Source organism: Falco rusticolus, chromosome 8 (genome assembly GCF_015220075.1).
Source record: "Falco rusticolus isolate bFalRus1 chromosome 8, bFalRus1.pri, whole genome shotgun sequence".
NCBI lineage: Eukaryota > Metazoa > Chordata > Aves > Falconiformes > Falconidae > Falco > Falco rusticolus.
Window position 1 is genome coordinate 38,183,981 of NC_051194.1, and position 16,818 is coordinate 38,200,798.

The 16,818-nt window shown below is 42.7% G+C and overlaps 1 protein-coding gene across 8 annotated transcripts in view; it reads right to left on the bottom strand.

Moving 5' to 3' along the window:
• The window catches only part of BIN1 (bridging integrator 1), a 102,065-nt gene extending 93,579 nt beyond the window's left edge, over window positions 1-8,486 (bottom strand). The window contains exon 1 of one of the 8 annotated variants that reach the window (XM_037397302.1): window positions 8,253-8,486. In XM_037397302.1, coding sequence (XP_037253199.1) covers window positions 8,253-8,336 — 84 coding nt within the window. In that variant the 5' untranslated portion in view covers window positions 8,337-8,486. The remainder of the gene's footprint in view (window positions 1-8,252) is intronic. The other 7 variants (XM_037397301.1, XM_037397304.1, XM_037397305.1 and 4 more) reach the window with 7 other exon arrangements.
• Between the last annotated feature and the right edge of the window lie 8,332 nt (window positions 8,487-16,818).

The window sequence follows — 16,818 nt, forward strand, 5'->3', positions numbered from 1 at the left end:
CTCAAGACTCCTGGAGCTGCTAGGATCAAAAGACTTACTATAACTTAGAGGAATGGGTAATACTACCTACAAGAGTACTAGACAGCTACAGAACCAGCATTTCTGTTATAGTAAAAGAGGCAGAGATCTCAGTTTTCTTCAAACATCAGTCTTTATACCTTATTTGGTAGATGTTCACGTCTGTCGCTGGCACCATTCCAAATAAATTCAATGGGATAGAATTGCTAATTCACTCTGCAAGTACCTTCAAACTCAGCTCTGGGTTGGTTAAAGTGTGCATTATTGTTTCTGGCCTGATAAAATGTGCAATCAAGCCACGTAGCATAAAGAAAAAAAAAAAAAGTGTAAACACTTTTAGCTGTGTTTTCAAACACTGTAGTTACTGTACCATTGAAGTTCCCTTTCCGTCCCTGTTGGCAAACAAGCATTGCAGTTATGTCTAATACAGTTTCAAAGCAGAGTATTAGCAATTGTCCAGTGAGAAACATTTGTACTTCAGCTCTATAATCTCCCTCCTGAAAAGGCAACTTCGAAAAAAACCGAGTAACTACTGTAGCTCTTAAAGCAAGTTTAACAAAAAGTTCTAAACCACTTAAAATAAACAACCCAAACGTGATCAATGAAGAATTAAAAAAAAAATAAATAATTTCAGACAGGTTACCAGCTTACTGAATCTGCATGTCAAATCCTTGCAGAGACCAGTACTTCAGACTTTGATATCTGTGTATCATCAAGAGACTTAATGCAGCCTGTGGTTTCCACAGAGGGGTTAGTTGTTCTTCCTTATTGGTAAAGTTTGCACTCTCCATCCTGCCTGGCAGCCTTTACTAAGAACAAACTGCCACCCAGACTTTTTTATTCTAAAGAAAGAGACAAAAAGAAAGGCGACACTGTCTGGTTTTTATGACTCTCCTAACTGCACCCCCTGGAAATGCTGACTTTCCAAAACTTCAACCTGCCAGCCACAGGTCTCAGCAAAGTTTACTCCAGCACAGCCTAAATGGTAGAAAAAGTGTATTTGCAGAGGTCTGAGCAAACACAGTACCTATTCCTCATTTTCATAAAGCTGCTTCATAGTGATTCTGTGGGACTTCTCTCTAGGTCTGTGTAATGCCCCAAGCTCTGGCTTCCAAGTCTTCCTCAAAATACAACCAACATCCAAACCCTTCCTGAATGCAAGCTCCCAACATAATGAAGGAGAAACTTAGGGGAGGAGAGGGGGGAAAGGGGAGGGGGGGGAGCAGAAAAAGGAAAAAAGTTAATTAAACAACTGTACAACCCACTGGTTGGACAGTTTCTATTTATGCTCCTTCAGACCACAGAACTACAAATCTAAAGATGTACTTACTTTCCGAGTAGCAGCTAAGAAACAAAACTATGCAAGCAAGTTAGCATAATGAAAGTGTAGCCTAAAACAAAAGATTCATTAATCCTATTCTCTGCTAATAACAGTATTTCCAATGTTTCTCCAGAAATGTGGAACAAGACCTGCCCTGCAGCACTTGCCAGCTTGGTGAAGATCAAGCAGCTTCAGAGGCTAGTAAATAACAGCCAGGAGATGTTCCAAGGGAAACCTGAACTGTCTGAGGTCCATCACTCACTTGCACGCACCTGCTGAAAAAACACCTGCCAGGATTTATTCATCCCTTGCATCACTGCCAACAGTTCAGGCAGATCTGCAGAAGTTCCTCACTCCTGTTCTGACAGTATTAAATAGTCAACTAATACCACATTTTAAACTGATTTTAACTATCAAGACAACATAAATTACTTTCTCTTTCAACCCCTTTCTGTGAGAGATGACCCCTTTTAACTCAGCAGTATGAATGTCAGGTTTGCTGACACTCACACACTCCATATTGCAGTTGTTGGAGAAAAGCAAATATAGTGTCCCCCAAGAGAATGCTAAACCACAAGCTCATGTCAAAATGAGCCTTGATGCACCATTCCACCTGCCAGCAGCTCTCCAAGGAGGCTTTATTAATATTTTAATGTTTGTTCCCATCTCATTGCTCTGAGGTGGAGAATGCACAGTCTCCTGGTCAACATTACTAGAGTCTTACCCCACAACAGAACAGCTGGTCTGCAGACCCTGAATTTCCCAGCCGACTGAGGGAGTTGAGCTGTGGCCAGGTGAAGAAGACAGAACTACAAGTCTGTTCCGCTTGGGCACACTGAGTCTATTTTCACACTAATGTCAAGTTGCCAGTACAGCACTTCTGGAAAGACAGTCTGATCCCTGCATATACAGGTAGGCCACTGGGACTGTAAAACGATCCTTGCAAAGCTGCAGAACTCGCACAGTGGGCAGCTCAGGTGTCTGGTCACCATCAGAACAGTGGAAAAAAATAGCCAGTCTAATACCTGTTAACCTAAGCTACCCTCTTGGCACTCCAAAAGGTCCCAAAACCAGAGTTTTACGACACACTGGGACCCAAGCAACAGGGTCTCGTCTCTCTGTCCAAAGGGTGCAGAACAAAGGAAAACTTGCATTATACCTAAAGACCCCAGCGCAGCTATATGCTGAACACCTCGGGCTGCCCACAGCTTTCCTCAACGGCTTGGCCAGACCTGCCGTTTGCTAGTCACATACCAAAAGCATTTGCGATGCTGCAAAAACATTTGTGCCTGGAAACACAAAACCTTGCTTAACAGCATGCATGATGGAGGGAGAGGGCAGACAAGTTTGATGGCATCCCCTGGCAGATGAGTTCTGTAACACTAACTCTATCCTGCCTAGAGCCTCATCAAAAGTCTTTTCACTGAAAGAGAGACCTTCCAGATCCTGCTTTATGAACCTGATCTCACAAGAACTGCACTGAAGAGGTGCTGGCTGTAACACTAGAACTTACAGGCAAGATAAAGTGACCAAGAACAGGGCTGGGCCTTTTCCAATCAGAAAATTCACCCTTGTGTGAGATTCTGCTTCTTAAAAGAAATCTGTTGCCAACTCCCAGACAGAGGAGCACCTTCAGCAGGGCCCTCTAAGCCCCCTGCCAAACATCCCCCGGGCAAGGAAACATGTGGAGCCTGGTTTCCTATTTCACCTCCTCCCTGCCCCATGCAGATTATCTGACACCCAGTAATACAGTCTGAGTTCATACTGGAATCATCTGTACATTAGGGGCATTAATTCAGATCTCTCTCCTCTAACCAGTGCCTGTTTTTCAGCAACCTTGAGGCACAAAGTACCTTTGAGACTCTGCCCATCACCTAAGCCCTGCAGTCTTGAGAAAGCAAGCTAACAGGTATAAAGTAAGAAGCCCTTTCCTTGTCAGCTGGGGAGTCCTCCAGGAAAAAAAATGAAGTTTCACGCCAGATCAGCAAGAGAACTCTTGTAGCTCTTCAGGCAATTTGTACGTCACTGGCACAAGACAGATTGCATAGGGTAGGATGGTTTGGTGGCAAAGCCAAGTAAAAAACACACAAGCTTGGAAGAGACAGAAGGATTCTGAAGGAAAACCAGTAAGGAACCTCTCCCAAGTAGGTAGATGCAATACTTCTCAGGAAAAGAGCTTTCTGCATCCACCATTTTTTGAGTAAAGCCACTCCCCCCATCAGCAGAGGTTCTACAGATCAGGCAGCCTCTGACAGCTGAATCCTGCAGACAGCTGCTATTTAAATTTGGTTTAAGGTTCTTAGGTGCTGCTCACTGGTACAGACTCCCAGCTGCTTCAACAGAGCTGAGACTTCATTCTAGGTGTTCTTGCCTGACATGTGTGGACCATGTCTTATGAGGGGGAAAAAAAAAAACCCCAACAGTCTTATCAGGGCAAACTCAAAACCCAAGCCATGCCTTCTGCAAACCCTGTTCCACCTAAATCACAGCTTCATGTCCAGCAAGGGATTACAAGGGGAAAGACACAAAGCCTAAGGTTCTAGGAAACAAAAAGATACTTTCTGGACACAGTCTGTGCTACTACAACTGTTACACGAGAAAAATTAATTGTAAAATGCACCGGGACTGCAGGACACTGGCCTGCCAAAAGCAGTCCTGCACCTTCCTTTTCAGGGGCAGTGTCCTCAGTTATTTCTCCTTGCTGGACTGCAAATTCTTTAGTGAAGCCTCCAGTTTACTGGCACGTACATCTTCTTTTGCACTGTAGCAGGCAGGGAATAAGCACCAGCAAACCCAGCTACTAACAGCTACAGTCACACTAGCCCTGTGAAACCAGGACTACAGCCCAGCCTCCTTGGGCTGTACAGCCAGAGGAAAACAGAACTGTGCTCCGACAGAAGATTTCACCAGGGAGACTTTGCAAGCATGTATGTGGGTAACACATCGGTGGGATAAAGTAAGCCAAGAACAGAAAGCAGAAGCGACATCTCACAGCAACACAGCAAGCCAGTAGCAGAGTCTACAACCGAAATGATATCCCCCAACACAAGGGAGTTTGGCAAACTAAACTTTGCCAGGCCCTGGAACAAAGCCTTCCCCTTTGGTTAGGGACAGAGAGGGAGAAAAAGGGATACCTTGGTTTGTTGGTACATCAGAGTAAAACTATGAAAAAATATGACAGCCTGTTCACGTCACAGAACAGACTCCTCATTTTGGCCAGCTTTGTAATGAAAGGAAAGCAAGACACCACCACTCCTACAGAACAGCATCTTCCCACACTCAGACTGAGTCTAGAAAGGGGAGTTCATCCCTTTCTACTCCTCTCCACACAAAAAAGCTCCCAAGGAAAAACGTCACTATCCAATGTCAACTTTACAATTCATCTCATGCGCCTATTAATCTGTACGCAATTTAAATGGTCAATCAGTGCCCGCATAGCCAATAACACTTTTCCACTCTGAATCTCTGCCTAATGTGCCGGAGGAAAGCAAAGCGCTTGATTCTCTGACAAGGACCCTCACTGCCAGCCAAATAACAAAAATCTATTTGCTCCCCTTGCTCCCCAAGATCAACCTCATCCTGCAGCTTTGCAGAGGAGTTACCCTCACGTCAGGATTCCATCAAGTCACCAAGACACTGTCTCAATTTGTTTAAAGCAGAAATGTTTGTGCATGTGCAGGCTGACACATCCAGAAACAGGGCACTCTTTGAGAGAAATGGGAACTGTGGAAATCGGGGAGGTTTTTTAAAAATGTCAAATATAAGATAAAAAGTGATCACATAGCAGAAACATAAACTTTAACCAAAATGACGGATTACAGACATAGAGGAAAAAAACCAACAACTTCAAATCATTACTGGCAAAGTTTGAAAGAGCTTGCAAACATTAGGGTCTCTCCAAGACATCATGACACTGCAGGCATTACAATTTTCCTCTATTTTAAGAAGTTTAGAATTATGAAAGGCTCAGACCTCAACATCTTGGTCTGAAAATCCTTCAGCTAACTACAGGATTAACAAAGCGTGATTTCCAGACTGAATCTCCTAATTGTTAGTTGCAAAGGGTAATATATTAGTCAGCAATAGTTGCATGGGTTCCTTCTGTGAGGTGGGTTCCGCTGGACAGAGCCATCAACTAATTGATACATTTCACCAGACAATGGGCAAATTATTGCCAAGTATTGTACTTGAGGCTACCGCTGGATAGAGCGAGAGGTTATAAGGGTGCAGAGCCCATTTGCAAACAGCATAGTCAACCATTCCGCCCCATGTTTCCTGTAGAATTCAGAAAGTGTCTTCCAAAAATAGCCAGCAGTTTTGCTGAAAGGCTCAAAACAAACAGTACTTCTGAAGGAATATCTTGCATACTTTACATAATAGCCATCTCAGAAGGGGAAAAAAGGATGTGTACAGTGTTTCAGTGTGAATTCTGCATTGAACAAAAAGACATCATTCTTTGCTTAACACAAGGCTTAAATTCACCATGAAGGAAACTGCTGAAGTCAAAGCCTCAGGGCTCAAGTTGGGAGGGAGATACCACTCTGAAGGGAAGAATTTTTATCCTAGATTCAAATCAAAAGAAGATACGTAAAAGGAACACTGTCAGCTTGTTTAAGCCTCAAAAAGGAAAGCTGAACCTCAGTCAGCATCCCTTCACAAAAACCTCATACATTTTTAAAGTGCCTGGTCTGTTATGTATGCAGATCTACCTCTGCACGCTTTTGCTTATGTTTTTGTTTATTTTTTTAAATACCTGATCTTTATCTTGTGGTTTACTCTTCCTACTAAAGGTAGTATCACAGTTTAAAACTAAATACCACAAGACCAGTATATATACACAACAGTGTAATGCCATGACGACTGGTGCCTCCCTTGTCACTTTCTATTGAGCTGTATCTTTCCTCACCAGCTGAAAGTTACCGCAAGTTTGCCTCAGTGAAAGTCTGTCCCTTAGACACACAGGTGAAACAGCTAACACTCCACAACAGAGGACTTGCTGGAGATAACGCTGTAGCAGTATGAAGGGGCAAGTCAGAAGATGAAGCAAGCAATGCCATTTTTTTCTTTTTTAGAGGCCAGAGAGCAAAGCTGTTTTGTTTGCGCTAGGATAACAATGGCCGAAGGAGCTAGAACTGTGTTATTAAGCAAGTGCTTTGGGGTTTGTTTTCCTTCGCTCCTTAGAGGGAAAGGAGCTCTGCTAAGAGACAAACCACTGATTTCAGATTGTGCAAATCACCTGCAAAACACGGCTAAACTCTTGATGATTAATGTTGTCATAGTTCCCATATCCCCAGTCACCACCAGGGAATAAGCAAGGAAGTGAACTGGATCTCCAGTTGAGAGGAATTTGTGGAAAACTCTCCCTAGGAAAAGAACCTGCGTGCGTTCCGATAAGAAGCCAGGGAAGGGCCTGGCAGGCCACACTTGGCTCCAGGCTGCACCGATAAATACAATAACTCCATTAGCCGGCCAAGGAGCTCAGCCTTCACCACCTACCTTCATATTAACTAAAAATATGGTTGCCATCTGGTGGTTAAGGCAGAATGGATTTAGCATCTGTGACGAGTTCAGGGTGAACTAGATACCAGGAGACAGCTTCCCTGTCCTGTCCCCCCCTGGAACTGCAGGAAGGGGGAAAACCACGGACGCAGCCACGCTCCCTCTGGCACGGGGAGCGAGGCCAGGACCTCGGTGCTGCAGCCAGCTCCATACTACGTCGGCTATTCACTTGTGGGTTGTTGGTTTTTTCCTCAAGCAGTCAGGCAAGTTCAAATCATGCTCCCAGTCCAGTAAATGAGCTTAAATTAGTGGAAGCAGCATGTGCAATGCTGGGCCCAACAGGTTGGGGCTGCCATTCTGACCCAGCAGCATTCTGCAACAGCGTCGGTGATTGGTACAAGGCTCAGGCCAGCGCTGCATCCAATCCCAAACCTCCCAGATTAAATCTATCTGCTAAAGATAACTTCCACGGCATGAGAACAGCAGTGGGCAGATCTGTTCACCCTCCCTCCCTCGAAGATGCACCAGTCCTTATTCAGTCAATGTCATCTCACAGCAAATCACTGAAAACCAAGATGAGCGTGTCTGGGATAAAAGCAGCTGATCGATGTCCCTTCGTAAAATGTCTGATAATCCCTACGCAGAGCAGGCATCTGGCATCAGATGGAGCATGCCAGAGAGATGAACACAGAAAGTATCCATTGCATATTCCTGGCACCTTTTGCTGGCACAGGGGTGGGTGGAGAGCCGCGAACGGGCTCCCGGGATTCAGAAACCACCCCTCCCTCAGCAGACAGGGGCACGATCTTTAAAGACCGTATGGCTTTTGCTTCGCCATCGTTCCAAAACCTGGAGCTCAAGGTCAGTAAAACAAGCAGCAACTGCCATGCTGTGCTGTCAGAAGATAAGGAAGCAACATCTCCTTTTCCTCACCCTCTTCCAGGTTACGCATTTAGCGCTACCGCAAAACACAGCGCTGCTCGCGGAACTGCCGCATAAAGCGCAACCTTAACCACCCCAGCAAGAAGGTTCTCCTCCTGCCGAAACAACGCAGCATCTCCCCGTTTAAAACAAACGTGCGGCGCCCTGTCCTCCCTCCCCTCTCCCAGCCGAACGCGATGCCATGTTCCTGCTGATCCCGAGCGTGCAGGCGGATGGCAAACCCCCACAGCTGGGGCATCCTCGGGATGCCGAGGGGCTCCCAAATCCTCCGGCGGAGACAGCAGCTGCCAGCCCCTGAAGAGAGGAGGGTATGGGGGGGTGGTGTGCAGGGACGCCGCTGCTAGGCGCATCCCTGCTTCGGGAAGGGGTACCAGCCCCGGGACCCGCATCCCTGCTTCGGGGAGGGGTACCAGCCCCGGGACCCGCATCCCGGGGAGGCGGTGGCCGTGCCCCCCCTCCATTTCTCCCCTACCTTCTCCTGCGCCCGGGTCAGCTTCTTCTGGACGTTACTAGCGATCTTCCCGGCGGTGACCCCCTTGCTGCCCAGCTCGGCCATCTTGCCTCCTCTTTTTAACGGGCGGCTGCGAACGCCGAGCCGGCAGGAAGGGGGGGAAAACCCGGCGGGCAGGCGATAGCCCCGGCCGCCACCGCCTCCCGCCCGCCGCCTTTTAAAGGGACAGTGCGCCCCGCGCCGCCTTAAAGGGGCCGCGCATCGCGGCGCCCCGGGAGGGGGCAGCAGCAGCACGGCGGGGCATCGCGTCTGCTGGGGGAAGAGGGTTTTTGCCAGGGGGGGTAGGGGGTGTTTGCCAGGTTTTCCCCACCCTGCCTGCCTCCTCTGGGCCAGGCTGCGCAGGATGGGGAAAGCCGGGAAGCATCGCAAGGAGGGAGGTGGGATGCAGGGAGAGATGCCGAGGGGCCTCCCACACCGAAGCAGTGAGCCACTAACACTTCAAACCAGCTAAGCTGGGAGGAAAGTCACCTGGAGATGCTGGCTAATGGCTCTATCAGTCTTTAGTAGTAGTCACAATTACACACAGTAACGAGTGATTGATCTCGGGTGACGGTATGGATTTGCGGTTGTCTTTCACGCCGCAGCAAAATAGCATTCTTCCCGCTTTTAAGAGATTTGTACCCCTACTTGTCATCTCTGACTGTCCCTACTCCTAAATGTATACACCGAAGGTACTTTTCAAATTATTCCTGGATCTTTACAAACACAAAGCAAGAAATTTACATTGTGGAGGGGAGGGTATCTGTAAGTGAAGCAAAACCCTAATTCTTCAACAGCAAGCTGAAATTACAGAAGATTCCACGCTTTAACCTACCAGCCTGTTATGGGACCCAGGTAGATGCCATCACCTCAGCACTGTCTCTTTGAAAACTGGAATCATCAATTGACCAGCTTGTCTCACAGGAACATTAGGATGGCTAATTAGTTAATACTTGTACAGAACTTTAAATGTGTTGCGGTAGCAGCTTTTTAGATGATTTTGGATTTGCACAAGAATTTGGATTTGGCATGGCTGCACACAGCTGTTCCAGTTAGGGAGCGATGGTGACAGTGGAGTGAGGCACTTTGTGCAGCTCCACTGCAGAAAACATTGCAGTGATGGGGCATTTACCAGAAGAAAACTAACCATGACTGCACAGAGCACTTTATATGCTTAACTTCCCCCGAATTCCTGCTACCTTAGCCTGTATGGCATTATTCTTCAGCTGTGACTCAACTGCTTTTTCAGCGTTGTTGCTCCTGGCCGAAATATGCACCCTGCCCCATCCCACTTCAGTGACCCTGGCCTTCCTGACTGCGTACACTGCAGTTATGCCACCGCTTCCATCCCACCAGGGCTTTGGTTGCGTTTTGCTAGACCTACTGTGCAAATATCTTTCATGAAACTCTATTCCTTTACAAGATTGGACAGAATTCTGCTTCCTGGAATACAGGAAGCCACCTCAGTGCAGTTATTCATATCCTAATACTTGGCCCCAAAGCTTCCGTCAGTTCCACACAGTGGGGCTCGGTCTGGTGGTGGGGAAGCTTCCTTCCTAGCCTGCTTCTGCACACTCACTTCTTCTTTGTGGAAGCTTGCATCTGCTCTGTGCACACTGTACCCAGTATGGTATCGACCAAACTGACACTCTGCAGACAATTCAGGTATTTCAGAAACTTGCATTTGCCTTTAAGATGGAGATTTGCATCTCTTACACCTATTTTAATTGAAAGAGGGTACCTACCTGCATCCCAAGATGATTTCACACAGTCTTTGTTTTGCCAGATTAAGAATGTTATCTCCAGAGTTTGCACACATAGGGAGTAGTATAGCACTCATTATTGCAATCTAAAGCAATAGAAAAACATTCAAGGTGATTTCTTGAGAGAGCTAGGCCAGGTTTTTCATCTTATATTTCATTTATTGTTTCCCATTTCTGCTTCACTACTATTTCTGTTCATTCAGAACTTGGAATAAAAACAATTGTCTTGCCAGAGCCCTGAGAAACTGTGGGCAGCGAACCTGTCAACACCTCTTTGTGGGGCTTTGTGAGATAGTGCCTCTGCATTTCTTGCTGTTATGGCAATGGCTTTATTATTTTTTTTTAATGACAAAAGCCCTCATTCAGAAACCGGTTTAAATCCGTGCTAGATTTCAATTATGTTAGTAGACACACTATTCCTATTTAATAAAATACTTAGGCATAGGCTTCAGTTGTATATGAGAAAATTGCAGTGATATAAGACATATTCAGACTCAAGCATATGTGTACCTGTGGTGCCACACTGTATCGCAAACTGCAATTGTATTCAATTCCTTTCTGGCTTCGCATTTAGTACTCATATTTCTGTGTGTCTTTCTGTATATACGCAGCTGTGTATTTGTCCCAAATGCATCTCGTTTTGCCTGTAATTTCAGCCTTACTAGGTATTTTTGTATTACTTTTCTGTTCCAGTATCATCCATAATTTTGCAGCATCTCACGGCTCAGTACCATCTGGAAACATAATTAATATCCCATTTTCTTTGTCTCTTACTCCCCATCCCTTCCTCCTTAGCTGAGCTTTTCAGCGTGAAAGATGCACATGTGGTTAAACATTTGTAACATCACATTTAAAAGAGCAGATGTTTCAGGGTCAGAACACATTCCTCTCCATCCTACCTCATATATTTGCTTCTCCTGCTTAGGTCTTTCCTTCAGTGAAACTGGTTTTGCAGGGATTTTTGTCTGATTACATTCTTTCAAGTGAAAAGCGAATGACTGCGGCACATGAGCTGAAAAAAGAATCCATGGCAAACATTGGACAATTGTGAAAGAAACGTGGCCAGACACACACATTCACCACAATGAAAAATGATGACAAAGTGTGTAAGTTTTAAAAGCTGGGATTAACAGCAAGCACCCACCTCCCAGCATGAGTAATTTCCCAGTTATTTCTATGCTTGATTGGATCAGCACCAAAGCTGCAAAGGTTTTGCAGGGCTCCAGGTGTGTCACAAAAAGTATTCACCTAGCATGACCCGGTAAACACCATATACTATGAGTGGCTATGCATTTGACTGAACATATAAGTCATTTTAGGCAGGTGATATATGCAGCATTCTGTTGCTTTGTGGACAGGAGAGGCTTCAGACTCACATCTATCTAACCATGTTCTGTTCTCAAGCTTACAGTAAATGCAACGTTGTTACATCTCTCTTTTTTATGATTTTTCATTATTATTCCTGGTTTGCTAAGTTTGTCTATCTGGGAGCAGGGTGTTTTCTTCATGATTCCTAATTTAAATTGGTATAAAATTTTATTTTTTAAAGAGTGATTTCAGCAATGTGTTCATTAACATATCTTTATTTTTTCTGACTTGAACCTCTTTTAATTGTAGCTTACGTGTTTAGAGCTACAAGCTATGAAATCAAAATGTATCTGCTTCCCTGCTACTGGTGGCAAAATCTTTCATGTATAAACCAATTCATTTAAATACAATAATTTTAAGATTACAATAGTAGTGGTCTCTACCATTCCTGGAACTGCAAGTATATACTCTCTCTTCCAGCTGCAGAGGAAATGAAAACCCAGTAAAACTGATTTTTGTTTCTTTTCAGCAAGGAGTTCTGATTTTGGGTTTATAATTATTGTTTTAAAATATTTAGTAGAGCTCGGTTAATTAAAAATGTTCATGGTAAATATAAATACATCATTATTGAATTCTTAAAATGTTTATATTCATACTAAATAATATTATTTGCAATAAATTATCCCCTAAACTCTAAAGCCCTTCTCCCTGAGTACTAATGTAACACAAAATGGGTCTATTTCAATCATGATTTCTTGTTTGTATTCAGAGTTGAAGTTCACATTTTAAAGAGCCCAAAGCCTCTGGTTGTTTGGATCCATAGGCTTGTTCCCGCGCTAACACTGGCTGTTAACGTTGAGAGTCAGTTGGCCTCACTCATTGCCAGCACCTCTCCCTTGCTTTAGTGATGTCAGTTGAAGGATTAATTTAAGAGAGTAAATCCACCACCTTGAAAACAACAAAATACACAAAATACATTATGTTGCAAAATCTAATCGAGTACTGACTCCAACCTTGCTTGCCTTAAACAGCCTGCTCACTTTTTTTCTTTCCATTGGACCATGCATTCTTCAGGGACAACATTCAGGAAGAGCTTGCAAAGGTGACTTCTAGCTTTCTTTTTAACCTGTTGACATTATCAGGGGTAATTCAGACATCAATTTCAGCATTATCTAGTTTGCCTTCACATTCCTTCTGACTGACTGTATTCTTACGCAAACTCTCCCTTTGTTCTCCCACAGAAAGGTACTGAGAAGGATTAGGAAGTTTCTACCATAGAAATAGTAGATAAACCCTTGCTGATTAAGTGTTCTGTCCTTAAAACAAAAGCATTATGAAACAACTTAGATTTAAAAATAGCATCCAGAAGGTGGTGTCTCCCACATCCCTCAAACTCACGACTTCTGCTTAAACTCTTCGCTACGAGTGAAAAGATTTTTTATGAGAAAAAGAAGACGATACCTAAGTGACTCTTCTCATGTCCCAAACATAAAAGAAGACCTAATACCATTGTGCAGGGAAGGCTCCAAAGCTGAGAGCTTTGCCGGTCAGTTCAGAAAAAATCACCTGAACAGAAAGGGGGAGAGATGGGAAATCAAATTATATTAAATGTTGTCTCATATCTCACTGAAGACTGTCCCTTGATTGCAAACTTGCTTGGATTCTTGAGAATTATGTGGTGTTCAGGATATAGTTTACTGGGACCTCAAAACTTTGGCAGATTTTTCAGTTTCAAAATTCAGATCAAATTTCTTTTCCATCCACAAGCCATTTGGGATGCTTGATTCAGCTGCATGTAGCTATTTTCTGTTTTCTGCCTGCACGGATTTGGCCGCCACAAAGTCATCTTAGGCCCTGAATTTGCAACAGATTAACTACTTTTCACTAATAAATGAAGTGAGTAAAGAATGGGAATGGTCCATAGGTTTTGCACAAATACACCTCCAAGAAGCTTACCAAAATTTCTGTGTGCCCCACCATGCAGGAAGAGAAGGGATTAGCCACATGTAAAACAAACTTTTTTAGTTTTTCATTAACATCAATCACCAAGGGAGCAGCTGAGTGAATCATGTGTTTGCTTTGGAAATTATTCTGAGAATCCAGGAAGCCTTCTACTATTTATTACAATATTTTAAAACTTGACATTAATTATATACTGTAATAGATGGGCATGTTTATCCCTTTCTATAGCTATGGCAGAGCACATGGCCCATCTACTGGGATCCCACAAAGGAAATTATCACCAGGATACCATATCAACTGCACAAAAACATCAGTGAAATGCAGAAAATCTTTTCTATAAAACATGCCTCCACAAGATTTCACAAAGGTGATTATCATACCAGGTAATTTTATGTAGTGGTAACAGTTGCCCCAGTGGCAATGTCTTCCTCCTTGCTTCTCTTTCCCAATAGTTTCATTTCATTTCCTACAAATCATTTACAAGAGCTATCTCACCTTGGTTTACTGTGAGCTCACTATCACTTGAGATTTGTTCAGTTTTCAAAATTATTCAGCTCTGCTTTTGGTGTTTGGGATTTGATTTTTCAGAAAATGAGGTTGGTAACTTTCTGGTTTCAGCAAGTGCTGTTTTCTGCACATATTCAATAATCAATTCAATCATTACTGTACAAGCTATTCTAATTAATAATTAGTGACATTTATAATAGTGTTTTCCCAGTCCTGGACCGGGACTGAACTGCAAAAAATACAACACAGATAAATATAAAAAAAGATATTCTTACCTTTAATGACTCAGCCATTTCCACCAGCTGGCTTTATCAACTCTGTTAAAGACTGTCATAAAGATTCAGTGAAAAACAGTGAAGACCTCAAAAGAATTAAAAGTCCACAGTAAGCAATTTCAAAGTTAACTGTACATCATTACAAAAAACACTCTCAGAGTCACTACTGTTTATTAAAGGTTAATCAATATAAATGCTTACATTTCTAGTAAAAAAATCCGATACAGAAAAACAATTCTTCTGGGTATTATAGGGACTTCAAGAAATTTTTTAAACTGTGCATGTGCTTTATTCTTGATACCATTATTTGGTGCATACCAAAGAGTTAATTTCCAGTGGAAAGAAAAAAACAGGGTCAAAAGAGTTCAAGTAGGTGTTCACTGTAGGTAAGCCTTCATGCATTGGAATCATTTATGTTATCTAGATGCCAGCTGCATCACTCAAATATTCCACCTTAAAAATAATGTGGGTCCATGCACTGTGATAGTACACGCTTAGAAAACCAAGAATGATGCATAAGCCATTCTGAAAGAAAACAGTAGATGATTCCATCAAAATGGTTTTTAATGTGAACAGGTCTTTGCCATTGCAATCTGGATTCTTACCTAAATTCTAAATACTGTACTCAGTTGCTGCAGACACTTGCCTGTTTCCGACTTTGGTAAATTACCAGTTTTCTTTTATTCATAGACAAGTATTTGATCCATGATTGACAATGGAAAAACTATAGAGACTTAGAATGGAGGGTCATCTAGTTAGAAATGATATATTTCTCTTCACAGAGTATGTGACACTTTTAAATGTTATTCAATGCTCTGACATCTTGAGATGTCCCTGCCAAATTTAGTAGAAAACATTTACAGAGTCTTAAAGTAAACGCCCTCAATAGTTTAATGAGTAAGAGCACTGTGTATACAGATATCAGGGTTAGCAGGATGCTAGAAGGAATAAACATAAATGCCAAGGTAAATTTCTGTTTTGTTTCCAAACTCTATTTTGAAATAAGGCAACTCTATCAGATAAACAAGCCAAACATCTTAAATTGCAAAACTTTTTTGTAACATGTCACTGTACAAGTGACGGAAATGCATGCTATTTCTACTACTTTACTCTGAAGGCCAAAGAACAAGCCTGGAAATGTTGCAGCATCTCAAGATCTTTACTAGGAATTTTGCAATACAGGATGTTCCCTCAAAACCCCACCTTTTAGAACCACACAAATAGGTTTCCAGACAGGAAGAAAACATCAAAATCTGAATCCTGACAGCTCAAAAGCAAAGAAGGGCAGGGAGAATCAAGCTATCACTTCAACATTTTTGTTTAAGGCACTTCTGATAATTTCTTTCCCTGGCATACTTCGATGATAGTGACATTGAGTCATAAGCTAAGGGAAGACATGAGACGTGACACTTGTCTCTTGGATACGAAGGCAAAGATAAATTTAGTTTCTATATTATAAAATGTGCTGCTTGGAAAACAACCAGAAAGCCTTTTCCTCTTCCCCCCACTGCCCCTAATGTGTTGAATATGAGTGGTAAGGTCCTTCCCTTGCACATCTTAGACACTGGTCCCTTTACTGTGTGAAATCCTCAAATGCTTTGTTGTCCCCATTTATATCCCTTTGTGGAGACTTCTTATAGCTATTGCAGGTACAGCCCCGACAGTTTAAGAATGAGGATCTCTTTCCTGCCTGAGAGTTACAAGGGAATATGGTCACAATCAGCATCACCTGGTTTGATATTTGGCAAAAACTTCATAAAGAAAGGGTACAGCTATGAGAAAGCCAAGAAAGAGCAGCACAAAATGAGGAAGCTTTCTTATATCTCCACATCTAGGTAGACATTTCACAGAACTGAAGTTATCTGGTCCAAAACAAGTGCATGCTGTCAGACTAACCTTATTTAACCGGCTAGCTGATAAACCAGATCAAACCTCTTATGCACAAACCTGAGCCGAATGTGTGAACTAAACCTGGATGTGTCTATGCTAGAAGCTTGAGCCTCAAACACTTTAGCCAAAGGGAGAGAGTTTGACTAGTTATAAGTTTGCTGAGCTTCCCAAAGACCAGTCCCTATAAAGGAAGAAAGTTTCATGGATTGCAATGCTCAGATATATGTTTCAATCTAAATAATAAACTGAAAATAACAGGAAATACCTAGAGAGAGGAACTCCACATTTTGTGAAAGATATTTCCATTCCCTGTCACTATCTGATACGTCTGAGGAAACAAAAGAACCTGCGTGAGAATATGTCAAATAAATTCTTGCTTGAAACAGGACCTGAAACTGTGAAAACAAGCTATAATTTCCAGCTACTGCTAATATTTCCCTCCTCTTTCTCAAAAGGATATTTTGCCACCCAATAATTAGTAATTCCATCTTATATGCAAAGGGAGGAATGAAAAAGAAACTGCTTATTGTAAATATTTTATTTCAAATAAGCATCCAAAAGTCTGTCATTAAAAAAAAAAACAAACCAAAGTCATAAACACCTAATTTCTCCTACTCTGTCTGTACGGCTTCTGCATTTACACATTTTTTTTCCTCCTGATATCATTTACACCAGTGTGTGATTTTAGAATTTTTTAATATCTTATTACAAAAAGAAAAAAAAAAGACTTAATATCTCAGTTCTGATCTGATCTTTTCAAATCCAAAGGTTACAGTAGTACTATATTCTAGCTCTGGAGATTTGGAAGAGACTGTTCTTCGTCTACTGCTTCACTGAGGTTAT